At 47.6% G+C, this 14,219-nt stretch overlaps 1 protein-coding gene across 1 annotated transcript in view; it reads right to left on the bottom strand.

Annotated features, from left to right (window-relative positions):
• The window catches only part of SART3 (spliceosome associated factor 3, U4/U6 recycling protein), a 559,753-nt gene that overhangs the window by 80,183 nt on the left and 465,351 nt on the right, over nucleotides 1–14,219 (bottom strand). Inside the window, exon 16 of the mRNA XM_069619464.1 lies at nucleotides 5,872–6,332. Coding sequence (XP_069475565.1) covers nucleotides 5,872–6,332 — 461 coding nt within the window. The remainder of the gene's footprint in view (nucleotides 1–5,871; nucleotides 6,333–14,219) is intronic.

The following is a 14,219-nucleotide window of genomic DNA, read 5'->3' as shown; positions in this document are numbered from 1 at the left end:
ACGGAGCAACGACGTTCCGAGGCCCCACGAAGCGTGGAAAAACGGAACTGAGCAATGGACGCAGCGCGTGGCTATTTGTGGGCATGGTGACGTCGGCACCGATACAGTGGCTGTCTAAGGACATCGACTCGGCGGACGTCGACGCTCAGCGCCCTCTACAGGAAAAATTTCCGAGGCCAGCAAGCTGGAGAAACGTATTATCAAAGATAAGGAATACGTCGGAGGACACAATCCCTTCGAATGTGTTTTTTAATTCCCCATACAATATCCGAGTGCGACCACTTCAGTATTTTAAGTGTTTTCAAGTGAGGTAGTGGATATAATCAATTCTTGAAGCCATGAGGAATTGCATATTTTGCCATTATATACTGAGTCCATGTGTTGTTGCATCTTTCTTTCGAAGATCGAAAGGGACTTCGACATGGGCATGACTAACACCATCCCTAACATGACGTGTAGTGTACCCAAAATACCTCATGCGTCGAGGTCCCTCTAGTTATATTTTTCTGCCGTGAGGGAGCCTTATAGTCAGCGTGAGAGAGTACAGAAGAGAGAAGGTGTAAGAAGTCTATGTTCCTTCTACTCCACGATGGGAGGAATGGTGGGCACATGTGAATCTAAGCAGATACTATCATCAGAAATGCTATTGTGGTGAGTAATGCATGTCTTCTGATGCTTGTGAATCTGCGAGCAGTACACCGAGATGTTGGTGAGATGTGTGAAGGAACAGTAGCAAAGAGATGGTTTAGCACCGTTTGTCCCACCTGAGAATCAGACCTAGAGTGAGTGTCCAGGCAGTAGTGCTGTGTAAAGGTATGTACAGAACTCCAGGTTGCAACCTTGCAAATGGAATCTAGAGGAACATTTGCAATGAACACGATGGTAGCCCCTGTGCCCAGAGTAGTGTGTGCTCTAGGCGTGAAGGGTAGATCCCCTTGGCAAGAGTGTAACGCAGTGTGATGCAGTTTACGATCCACTTGGAATTAGCGGATTTAGAGACAGGGTCGCCTTCTATACGAGCTGCCACTGAAACGAAGAACTGGTTTGTTTTTCTTAGTGGCTTTGTCTTTTCCAGATAATATATAACCGCTCTCCTTACATCCAGTGTGTGGAGGCTTCTTTCCGCCATGTTCTTGAGGTTCTGGAAAAAGGTGGGTAGTTCTATGGGCTGGTTTGCATGGAACTTTGAGATAGATTTGGGCGCATAGCGAGGGTGTGTGCGCAAAACCACCTTGTCTTTGTGAATTGTGACAAATGGGTCCTTTACCGAAAGGGCTTGCAGTTCACTAGCTATCCTGATAGAAGTGATTGCAACCAGGAAGGCGATCTTTTAGGTGAGTGCTTTAAGACTAGCCTTGTGCATTGGTTCAAAGGGAGGTCCCATTAGTCTGGTAAGAACAACATTCAGGTTTTCACCCGGGAGCTGGGTTGGAGTTATGAATAGTTACTCACCGTAGTGACTAACGTACTCCTAGTCCATATTCCCCTTTCCTCCATACTGCATGGGCGTCTCTCGCTAGGGACGGGAGACAGAACCTTTAAATTTAGAGGCATGCGGGGGCGTGGCCCTGGGAGCATACGGTGTCCTGACTCTGCCACTCAGTCCCCATTGACACGTCGACAATAATAACATTGCCTAATGACACCAGTATTATTAGGCGGAGGGATGGTGTGACGTATGGAGGAAAGGGGACTATGGACTAGGAGCCACCCTGCTGATGACCTGCTACGGGACCTGTCTCTGGAACGAGACGGCCGTGGCCTTGGCTCTGACAGCATGGGCATGCATGTTAGCTGGAAGTGGTTTGTGCTGCCCCTCATAGGCCCGCTTGATGGCCTATAGAGGCCTTGGATGCCTGGTATCCGGGCCTTGACCCCCCCCAAAGGTGACAAACAGAGCGTCTGACTTGTGGAAGCTCTTGGTCCTGGCTAGATAGAATTTCAGATCGCGTCTGACATCCAGACATTGCAAGCCCCATTGAGCATCGTCCTTGGGGTCAGCGAAAAACATAGGTAACACTATCTCCTCATTTAGACAGAAAGAAAACACTACTTTAGGTAGGAATGTGGGGTGCATTCTCAGGACCACCTTATCTTTGTGAAAGTAGTGTAGGGTTCTGAAGGTATCAGTGCCCGGATCTCAATGACTCTGGTGAGACCCACCAGATGTTGTTTCCCTACCGGGTTGGAGGAGGAGAAGACCTCTTCCTCCGAGTTCCTGTAGGCGCAGATGGCTGCCAAGCAGGTGTGGCATGTGTCAATTTGCACAAGGTGTGCAGAGAAGGAGAGCACATTGTCCAATGTGCAAGTAAGGGGGTCGATCTCCTTAGAGTCCGCCCAGTGACAGAACCTCGTCAATTTACTCTTCAACTGGCTCCTAGTAGCCTTGCTCCTAGCGCCCTGAATGATGTCCAGGTTAGCCTGAGACAGCCTCAGATGCTTCAGTGCGACCTGCTCAGGAACCATGCTACGAGGGCTAGCTTCTGTGGAGCAGGGTGGATGAGCATGCCGCGATAGAAGGTGAGATGGACCCAGCAGCAGGTGAATGGGTGGCCTGTCCGAGATGCTCAGGAGCTCTGTGAACCATGGTCTGGGCGGCCACCACAGAGCTATCAGAATGACGTGGAGGTGACATGATTCTCTTACCTTGCAGGTCACCCTGCGGATCAGGGGTGTGGGACGGAATGCATACGCTGTCATGCCGTTCCATTTTATCTGGAATGCGTCGCCCAGTGAGCCGGGGCCCTGCCCGTGCCAGGACGGAAACCGCTGGCACTTCCTGTTGGACCAGGAGGCGAAGAGATCCACCTGGGGATGTCCCCATCTGCTGAAGATCTCGAGCAGGACCTGATTGTTCAGTTGCCATTCGTAATTGTCCGCTCCCAGTCAGCTGAGTTTGTCCGCTTCCAGGTTGTACTCCTGTTAGGGAGTATTCTCTCTTTATGCTGAATTTCCTAACCTAGTGAGTCCCCCAGCAGCTTTGCTGGATTTCTGGAGTTTGTTTGTGTCTCCTGCCAAGAGTGAGACTCGTTTTCTCCCACTCTTGGACATGATTTATGGTGTTCCTTTGACTGTTAATGTGTTTTATGGGCTATGGGGTCCTTTACTCCATAGGGTCTCATGTGTTTTTCCTATGTGTGTTACACAGCACCCTCCGTGCAGTAACACAGGGGTGTCATAGTGACACCCCACCATAGACTCCATACCCTGGGACTGACTACCGTCTCCCAGGGCATGTAAAGTCACCATTGTCTTTACTAGTCCCAAATTATGAACAGAAACCAGCACAAACCATCATATTGTGGACGTACTGGTAGGGGCAATTCAATTGCCCCGGGGTCTGTTAGTCGAGGGGGCACATCTCCGTCCCCCCTGATCGAGTTTGGACTGGTGGCAGTGGATACTACTTTTTATATTCGACCGCGAATATATCCCTATGGGATTTTCCCATTGTTCGAGGCTACCAACTTTAATTATTTAATTCTCATAGCCTCGAACATACCGCCGGTTTATTTATTTAATATTAATTCACCAGGTGGTATTTTTGCCAGGACTCGATTCTAAAATGGCGTTTGTGTTCTCTTCTGTGACTCCAACCCAAGTCGAGCCCTTTGTTCCACTTTTTGGCGGGCTTCTCCACAGAAGCCTCCAAAAGTGGTGCCACTCTGTCTGGGTACCACACGGGGCGTGGGAGGGGGTTTAGGCACCCTGGACTGAGTTACCTTGGTAACTCAAGTCGCACTCTTGTGATTGGCCCAAGTGGTGAGCCGGCCGGCTCACACTTCGCATGTTTGATTGACAGCTAGGCTGAGTGAATGGGGGTGTGCTGCATGAAAGCAGGGCTTTGGGGACTGGAACTTCAGAAGTCGCCACAGGACCTGAGAATCTGACGAGGGAGAAGCTGAGCCGACCTACCACGATGACACCACCGATGGAGCCCTGCGGAACCGACTCACCACTTCCCAACGACAGAGAAGATCTCCCGGCTGGAGAGGCTTCTTCCCCTGACTGGTGGGCACAACCAGTTTACCTTCTTTTCCTCGCATCCCTGGACGTCTTGTGGTCGAATTGCCCGTGCCAAGCACCCCGGCAACCAGATAGCCATTTACCACTGGACCACGAATCAAAGGACCGCTCCTTTTACCCGAGAACTCTGCGGCTGGTTTCTTCCCTGGCAGTGCAACGGACTCCTGTCTTCCTCCCCGACGAGATCCTCCCTTCCCCCGGACGAAGCACCGACTTGCATCCGCTGCCAGGAACAACTGCCCCTGCTGGAGTATTCTCACCACTTTAAGGTACCATGTCCGCCAGGCCTCCCTTTCTAAAGATTTCTACAAGGTAATAATAATCCCTTAACCTTCTCGACTGGGCTGGCCGCCTTGACCATCTAACTGGCCCCTTTCTTTGGTCCAACTCTTTTTTGAACCTTTTCAAGACTTTTGTGCACTGCAACCGTGTCACCTCAGACATATTTCGTTCTGATCCTCTTAAAGTGGAACCGGCCTACTGAACTCTAACTTCACGGTTTTAATTTGCCTTCCTCTCTTGTTGTGTTCTTGTAAAAGTGTTGGGATCTGTTTCAATTTATACTCTGCTTTTCTCTCCCTTTAAAAACGAATTATTAGAGTGCCATCTGCGTTAAGCGCTCACTGCTGTCTGAAGATAAGTGGAGCTTTACTAAAGAATTGTCGAATATTCTTTTAAGGGAGTGTATATCTTTTAGTGACCGTGTTTTTGAACTGCTTAACATTAGTGCCTGTGTGTTTTACTAGATGTGGTTTTAAATAAATAATTATATCTCTTTTACACCAAGCTCTGGTCAGTGTTTACTTGTTCTACTGTGTTCTTCTGACCTATTGTGAATACTCTGTATACTGCCTAACTCTTCTTGAGGGAAGTCTGACTGCTCAGCCACAGCTATCAAGTGAATCTGTGTGGTACAGACTGCTACTAAGTGAGTTTACTGCCAAACACCTGTAGTCTTAAATCTTTTGCAGTTGTCCCAGAGGGAACTGCACAGGTTTCTGTCTAACAACTCCCCCGGAAGGTGGTTGGCAATCTGGTAGATGTTGTTCTCCAGATCCCATTCCCACATGTTGACCGCTAATGTTTCTTGATGACGTGTTTAATTCTCATTACCAATGTTTTGTTCTTTCAACTGTGCAGCACTCTGTATTTCTCGAGCCAGGTTTGCAGTATAAACAAATTGTATAATTTTGCACAGAGCAGCCTTTGTGCAGTAAAAGAGGAGGAACAAGTGCATTGTATTAACTCCATTGAAGCCAGTTTGCTAAAACATAGTTCTAGCACAAGTTACAAGACAACAAGAATCCAAACAAACGGCAGCAACTTTACAAAAACAGAAATTCTGAATTGTAGGAGTGCATCATGAACTAGAATTCTGAACTAGTGCTAGTTGAGGGTTTCTGCCAGTCCTCAATCAGAAAAAAAGGGAAGGAAAAAACATCTGGTGAGCAGACTGATAAGTGAACAAGCAGAAACTTCTTGGACAGCAGTATCACATGGATTCATGCACATAAAGATTTATGCATGTACAACAATCTGTTCCCATCAATTGATATACCCTGATGCTTGACATATATCATAACGGAGAAAAGTCAGCCAATGGAATACAATGTGCCATACATATTCATAAATAGCCCAATAGATTACACTAACATTACAGAAATTAAGTCATTTTTTAGCCCATCATTTATATACCCAACTTTTGAATCAACTGCTTGCATTAAGAAAAGGCGCAGCGAGTGGTCATGCAACCCTAATCACGTTATGAAGAATTAGGGAAAGTAATGAATGTATCACTGAAAATACAAGTCCACTTACCATAAGAATATGAGAAAATAGACTCACCTTAAAATCTGGATTCTTGGTCTTGTCAACACAGGGTGAAACAAACATAGGTCTCCCTTCCATTACTTTGCGGTCCAGCTGAAGAGCACTCATGGCACACTTTTCATCTTTGAATTCAACATAACCGTAACCACGGAAGTGGCCACTGTTGCTGTACACCAGGCGAACCTCAGAAATGTCCCCGCAACCCTCAAACAGTGCCCGCAGTTTGCCCTCTGGCTCCTTCATGTTGTATGAAAGATTGCTAACAAAAACAGTGATATTTTCCTTTTTGGAATCATGCCCAATTTTTGAATGTTCTTTAGCCGGTGGGGCAGGTCTGGCTTTCTGTTTAGGTAGTGTCTCAACCTTTTTTAATTGATTCCTTCCAAACAGTCCCATTTCAGCCTCCATGTCTTCTGTGTCATCTTCCTCCAGCATGTTATCGCCCTCTCCTTTGTGCTTCTTTTTCGGCTTGTCTGCTGTTCATTAAAACAAAAGTGAGAAGTTGTTAGTGGGAGACCTATTGTTTTGCCTTGCAAATCTAAGGACACTGTACTAATTGGCAGCATTTTATTAAGTCATGAATCTACATTTGTAATTACTATTTGACAAAGGTCTCGTCACCAGTGTCTTCGTTTAATTAGCCTTTTATTATGTTGGGACACTGGACATCAGGGTGCTTTGCATAGGGGTGCACGGGGTACAGATGTAAGGAATTCAGTCAAGTTCCCAGACCACATACCTTTTCAAGGCTGTCTGGGCAATCTTAACTTGTAAATGAATGAAACATTTACTTGCAATAATACATCTCCATCAACTAACAGGGAAAATCGCTACTTTTAAAAAAGATTAACATGCTCATTTGCCTTTAATGTTGTTATTTACTGTAATTTTCTTTAATCAATTTCACCAGCACACCATACACCACTGCTTATTGTCAGCTCTTTTCTGGCAAGTAGGTACAACAGGCAAGAAAAACGTGCAGGTACGTTTCTAATATACGTCTGAAAGCACTACCACTTATGGGCTTCACTCACTTTTCTGATTTTCGCTTTAAGACATGCATTACTTACCGTAAAAGCATTTCTGATGATTGTATCTGCTTAGATTCACATGCTGTGCAAATGGTCCGACATCCAGTGGTAACCGCGGAGTATTGCAACTTGTCTTTCGGGGACCGAAATGGGACGTCGGCATAGGTGCGTCTGTAACACTATCCCTATCGTGACGTGTGCAGTACCCAAAATCCCTCACGAGCCAAGGTCCCTCCGATTGTATTTTTTCTGCCATGAGGGAGCCCTAGGCTACAGTGAGTGAGTACATAAGAGAGAAGTAGTAAGAAGTCTATGTTCCTTCCACCCCAAGCGGGGAGGCAGGGAGGGCGCATGTGAATCTAAGGAGATACAATCATCAGAAATGCTTTTACGATAAGTAATGCATGTCTTCTGATGCTTGTTAATTTGCTTAGAATCACATGCTGTGCATAGACTAGCGAGCAGTACCCGTAGTTGGAGGTGGGTTGTGAGAAGGAACAGTAGAGAAAAGATGTCTTAGTACTGCGTGTCCCACCTGAGAATCAGACCTAGAATGAGTGTCTAGGCAATAGTGTTTTGTAAAGGTGTGTACAGAACTCCAGGTTGCCGCTTTGCAAATAGACATTTGCAATGAATGCTATGGAGGCCCCAGTGCCTCGAGTAGAGTGTGCTCTAGGCTTGAAGGGCAGTTCTCTCTTTGCAAGAGTGTAACAGTGTGATGCATTTGACAATCCACCTTGAGATTGCTGATTTAGAGACAGAATCCCCTTCTCTACCAGCTGCCACTGAAACAAAAAATTGTTTAGTCTTCCTCATTGATTTAGTTCTTTCCATGTAAAACATGACTGCCCTGCGCACGTCTAGTGTGTGAAGGATTCTTTTGGCCATGTTAGTAGGTTTTTGGAAGAACGTGGATAGTTCGATTGACTGGTTCACATGTAACTTTGAAATACATTTTGGCGCAAACCTGGGATGTGTGCGCAGAACTACCTTATCTTTGTGGACTGTAACAAAGGTGTCTCAAACAAAAAGAGCCTGTAGTTCGCTAACCCTTCTGATAGAAGTGATAGCCACTAGAAAAGCTGTCTTAGAAGTCAGATCTTTCAGACTTGCTTTATGCATAGGCTCAAAGGGAGATCCCATGAGCCTGGTCAAAACCACATTCAGATCCCACCCAGGTGCTGGATGAGAGATGGGAGGATAAATCCTCTTAACCCCTTCCATAAAGGCTTTAATTACTGGTATCTTCCACCACAATACTATTTGCTGTGATGTGGTGTAGGCTGATAGCGCAGCCAGATGAACCTTTAGGGAATTGAAGACTAACCCAGAGTCCAACAGGTGGGTTAGATACAACACAATGTGTGAGGGTGAGCAATGGATGGGATTGACGCCCTTGGAACTGCACCAGAAGACAAAACGTTTCCATTTGCTGGCATAGCAATAACATGTATTAGGCTTTCTTGCTTCCCCGAGTATGTACATGCATCTCTGAGGGAGTTGCAGGTGTCCAAACTCTATGATCTCAGGAGCCAGGCTGCTAAATTGAGAGTTTGTGGGCATGGGTGGAGGGTCTCTCCTCTGTCCTGAGACAACATGTTGTACGGGCAGGGCAGTTTGATTGGTGGGGAGAGGGACATCTCCATCAGGTGAGCGAACCAGGCTTGGCGGGCCCACATGCGGCCACCAGTATCATGGTAACCGGGTCCTGGTGCATCTTGTGCACTATCTTGTTGAGAAGGGGAGTCGGGGGGGGGGGGGGGGGGTGAAGCGTAGACACATTTTCAAGTTATCCAAAGACCGTTCCCCTTGGATCGGTTCTGGGGGTACCTGGAGGCGTAGTCTTGGCAATGGGCGTTCTCCTGAGTAACTAACAGGTCGATCTCTGGGAAACCCCATTCTGCGAAGACGTTGAATACAATGTCTTCGTGCAGCCGCCATTCGTATTCTTCTGGCAGAGGAAAATCTCTGCTGAGTACGTCTGGCAGAAGATTGAGTTCCCCTGGAACATGTTGGGACAACAAAAACATCTTGTGTTTGAGAGCCCATATTCAAATGTTCTGGGACAGCTTGGATAGCCCTGGAGAGTGAGTGCCCCTCTGTTTGTTCAGGTAACACATTGCTGTAGTGCTGTCGGTTAGGTCAGCACTGTCTTCCCTTGCAGTTGCCCCTGAAAGGCTTTCAATGCTTTTGACATCGCTAGTAGCTCCAGTAAGTTTATATGATTGGACGCTACCTGAGGGGACCACACTCTGTGCGCTGTCTGCTGTAGCAGGTGAACCCCCCCACCCTGTGAGAGATGCGTCTGTCATAAGAGTGGCTTCCACTGCAATGGTGGTGAAGGTCTTCCCGTTCAAGAGATTTTCTCTTGACCACCACTGCAGAGAGAGAATGAGGGCTGGCGAGACAACTAACAGATATTCCCATTTTCCGCTGGCCTGACACCACTGGCTGTTGAGCCACTCTTCAATGGGACCCATGCGCAGCCGCGCGTGGGGAGCCAAGTATATGCATGAGGCCATCATCCCTAGCAAACGCATGGCTTTGCGTACCGTCACCTCCCGACTGGCTACATATTGAGGAACCTGAGAGAGCATGTTCTGAACCCTCTCGCTGGAGGGGAAGACAAGGCCGTCTTCTGCCCGAATTAGCGCTCCCAGAAATTGTTTTACTTGACTAGGGACTAAGCTGGATTTCTTTTCGTTGATTGAAAAACCCAGGCTGAAGGAGATCTACTGTTTTTTTGGGTGTTCGAAAAACAATCGTCGAACGAGTCCCCTGTAATGAGCCAGTCGTCGAGGTAACCTTAAGTATTTTCTGTGCGCTGGCAACATTGAAATATGAAAGTGTGCATCTTTCATATCCAATGTTGCCATGAAGTCCCCCTGTTTCAGCAATGGCATAACCTCCTGTAGTGTTATCATGCAAAACTTCTGGGGCTTTATAAACTTGGTAGCTGGGCGCAGGTCTAGAACAGGACGCATGGCGAGATCCTTTTTGGGTACAAGGAAGTACACTGAATAGATACCCTCGTTTACCTGAAGAATCGGGACGGCTTCTATGGCTTCCTTTCCCAGCAGAGCTTCCACCTCTTGGATCAGGATCTCCAGATGGTCCGGTGAAAGGCGCCGTGGGCGCGGAGGTCTGAACTGTGGAGGCCGGGCGAATTCCACACAATAACCATGGGCGACCGACTTTAAGACCCACTGGTCGGAAGTTATCCACTCCCATGCCTTGAGGAAAGATGTTAATCGCCCCCAGACCGGGGAGACATGGGAGGGGACCTGGACTTGGTGGTCATTTCTGACCAGAGACTGTGGCTCCCCTGGGATTGGGGCCTCTGCCTCTACCTTTGCCGCGTTTCTGACCCCTTGGGGGGTAGTAAGTAAGGCTTCCAGATGCTTGATTCGTGTTGAAGTTACCCGTGCCGTAGTTGATCTGACCGGCACGGGCTTGTCCTCGAAAGGACCGCCGAGAATTATTACCCCTCTGGGAGGAGGGTTTTTGTGTAATGTGGTGCAAAGACCTAATAGTCTTGTGCTCCTTCTTGCCCGTCTCCAACGCTTCATCCACTGCTTTCCCGAAGAGGTTAGTCTCCTCAATGGGTTTATTAATGAGGGAGGCCTGAGTCTCAGGTCTGAAGCCCGATGTACGCAGCCATGTATGTCTTTTTAGAAGAGTTCCTTGTGCAAGAGACCTGCCTTCTGTTTCTGCAGTGTCCAGGGTGTTCTTCACCACATTCTGTTTATCCAGTTTTCCCTCCGAAACAATGGAGGGAAGCTTTATTCTGGCGGGTTCAGGAACCTCCTGGAGGCCTTCTTGGAGTAAATTCCATTGGGCATCAGCATAGCTTGCTAATAGCGTAGTATTATTAGCAACCCGAATGGTGTATGCAGCTGCTGATGTGACACATTTGCCCAGGACATTAGGGGTGTCACAGTATTAGTTTTATGCCGGTAAGATAACCTTCTTGCCAAATGACGGTATATCATGGTTATCGCGGTATAGCAGGTGGAGTTAACAAATATTTTCTAAAAGGTCATAAATTGTCAGATTTATCATCACAAACAAAACCAGTCACCCAAGGCCAGAATTGGGCTTTTCAACATACTTTCCACTGAAATGCCACCCCTTGCTTCCACCAAACACACATGTGGAGAGGAGGAGATGGGAGCCCTGCTGTGACTGGCAAAGCAAACTGAATAGCTTTTCTTAAGTGGTCATTTAGCTTTTAGCTCCCCCACTGGCTACTGGTGAAGATGAACATGTTGCCATCTTTATAACCTGCATGCCACAGATCAATGGAGGCTGATGGTAGTATACGCTTGTGCGCATACACACACCCACGCTCTCTTTACGTTACAGCATTTAGTTTACTTGCGGGCCAAAACGTGTTCAGTAATCACGGACATGTTACCCTTTAGTGTGGCAGCAGGGAATACCCACAGAGATGAGTGAATTTTGCAGTGTGACATTATATGTAAATTCAATGATAGAACCAGGGAAATCCCCCCATTGTCATATGTTTAGCAAATATTATCCATTATAAATATATAAACCCCAAAGCCGCCAACCCAAAGTAAACCCTTTTCCTTCTTGGCACTGTATTCTTCCTATTGCTAACATATTGATTTTGTGTCAGGCACGTGTGGTTTATGGAATGGCATTAAAAACTGCTCCAACTGAAACTACTTGGCAGATGGCACATCCAACAGTGCAAGACCAAGACTGCAGCCTTTCCAAATCAGATTGAAAAGCACACTTAACGGTATAAACGGTATACCGGTATAAACAATGTGACGGTTATTATTGTTCAATTGAGTGGTTCACGGTATCTTTAACAGTATACCGTTATACCGTTACATCCCTACAGGGCATACAACCTTTTAAGACTCCTTGTCTGGGGTGATTCTGCCGTGGCAAGGGGTACCCCTGCCCTCTTTCGAGTGGTAGTCTGGGATGGCGTGCCCTTTGATATACAGAGGGTCGGAAAAGAAGGTCGAAATCATTTTTCGACTCTCGGGTTCACTGCCCGTGTCTGAGCAGGTGTGACCAAAGAGGGAGCTACCCGTCTCTTAACAGAGTTAAGGAGGGGGATGGCTTGACTCGCCAGAGGTTTTTCTTTGATAATATCCTCCACGAAACCCAGCTCCGGTAAAGCCTCTTGGGTGGCAATCTTAAAAAATTCTGCCGCTTTTTTCAACATGGAGTTTTAAGCCTTTTGGTCATCCACAGGGGAGGCCTGGCGAGCCGGGGTGGAGGGAGGAGAGTCCAGGATTACAATATCAGCATCCTGATCTTGTGTCCAAGGGTTTTCATTTTCCTGCTGGGTCACCCCCCAGTTGTCTGTCGTGTCCTGTTGGTGGTCCACATAGTTTGAGAAAGGACGCTTCATCTTCCTCATTATAGATATCTCTATAAGTATCCATATGGATCAAGTCTTCTAACTGAAGTTGAAGGTTAGGGTCTACCCGTGCTTTTTTCGGGGGCGGATGATCTGAAGAGGCGATAATTCATTCCAGCCGATCCATACAACCCTCAAACTTTTCTGTAGTCCATTTAGAGGACCCGAATGGGCCGGCGCGAGGAGAAGTGGCATTCTCCGCCCTTTGGCGTTGACGGGAACCTCTAAGGGTGTCGGAGACAGTTTCTTGACTATCTACGTAAGTCCCATTAGAATCTGGAACATAATCCGCCAAAAAAGTTTCCGCGGATTGACCCATAATCTTTGGCGGAACCGGGATAAGACCCACCGCCGCCGCAATCCTTCCGATGCAACTTTGAATAGATGCTGAATCGTCGAGAGACAAAGAAAGACTGTCCGTGCCACCAGGAGGTTTAGCGGACGGGTTTCCGGGTAGAGGCCTAGTCGTATCTTTTGGGCCTATAGAGGCCATGGGACTCGTCGAAACGTCGGGCTCCCGACTTTCGACCTGTGTAAGATTAGGAGTAGCGCCCTTAGTCTTTTTTGTTTGCTCAGTCGCAATGCGCTGCTGCGAATGCGGGGGAAGGCCTTGGATCAGAGCGATCTGTGGGAACCGGCGAAGATTTCGGCGGCCCCGTTAGCAATTTCGCCTTTTTCGACTCAACCGTCAAAATTGGCGTAGGGGTTATGTGCTTAGTGTTGCAGTGTGATTTTACGCCCCAGTCGCTGGGTGTGGTCCCTGTAGCAAGACCAGAGTCGAGCTTGGAAGAGTCGGGGACGAGCGTGGCAGACCTAGAAGTGTCCGCCTCAAGGTCTACAACATCCGCGTTGGACGTTTGGTCATCCGAAGTACCCCCGTCATTTTCGGCTGGTGTGGCAGTGGGGGAGGGGGTGCTCCACACGTGACATGCCGAACACGGCCCACCGCTTTACACAACGCTCCTTAAGGGTCTTGGGCCGAAGGAGTTTGCACGCCGCACACCGCGTCTCGCCGTGCTGTAGGAGGAGACAGGCGTTACACGTCCTGCGCTCGTCCTTCCAAGGATATCTGACCCTACACTTAGGGCAGAATCTAAAGGGAGTCCTTTCCATAGCAAAAGGGAAGGATGACCTGGACCAAAAGGGAAAGGAGGAAAGGCATACTAAACCAATATGGCCACCCTGACCCAATTCTCCCTACTGTATAGGTCGGCCAGAGTGCCCAACCACGTGGACAATCCGGCCGCTGGATCTTAGGTGCCGAAATCCACAGCCGTAGACGATTGCCCCGTAGTCTTCGTCGAAGTTGTAGTTATTGGCGAAATGACTTAATGGGCAATAAACCGACAATTCGGTAAGATAAACAATGTCTCTAGTAAGAGCTCCGCTATAGGGCGACCAGTTATCTGGGCGGAAAAAAACAATCTGAGGGACCTCGGCGCGTGAGGGCTTTTGGGTACTACACATGTCACGATAGGGATGGTGTTACAGACTCGCCTATGCCGACGTCCCCTTTCGGTCCCCGAAAGACGAGATGCAATACTCTGCGGTAACCACTGGATGTCGGACCATATGCACAGCATGTGATTCTAAGCAGATTAACAAGCATCAGAACTAAACTTCACATTTTTGTAGTAGACTAGGGAGTCTGGTTGTCTATGAATTCAATGAAGATATCCGTGATGAACCAGGATTAAAAGTAGATTTTCATTGATCATGGAATCGTCTAATATTCCGAAACACACAATAGAACAGCAATCCACTGTTTGGAGGGTTTTATCAGAACCAATAATGGTGTGTTGTTTAGAGAGACCAACATTAAGTGAACCTACAGAGATTCCTCAATCGACAGACCAAACTCTCACTGGGAAATGTGACTGAGCAGTAGGGTTTATTCTTCGGAGCAGTGAACGCTGGCATATGGTACA

This window comes from Ambystoma mexicanum, chromosome 10 (genome assembly GCF_040938575.1).
Source record: "Ambystoma mexicanum isolate Mex_15411 chromosome 10, UKY_AmexF1_1, whole genome shotgun sequence".
Lineage (NCBI taxonomy): Eukaryota > Metazoa > Chordata > Amphibia > Caudata > Ambystomatidae > Ambystoma > Ambystoma mexicanum.
Note: the sequence above shows the minus strand (reverse complement) of the source record. Positions and strands in the feature narration are given on the sequence as shown.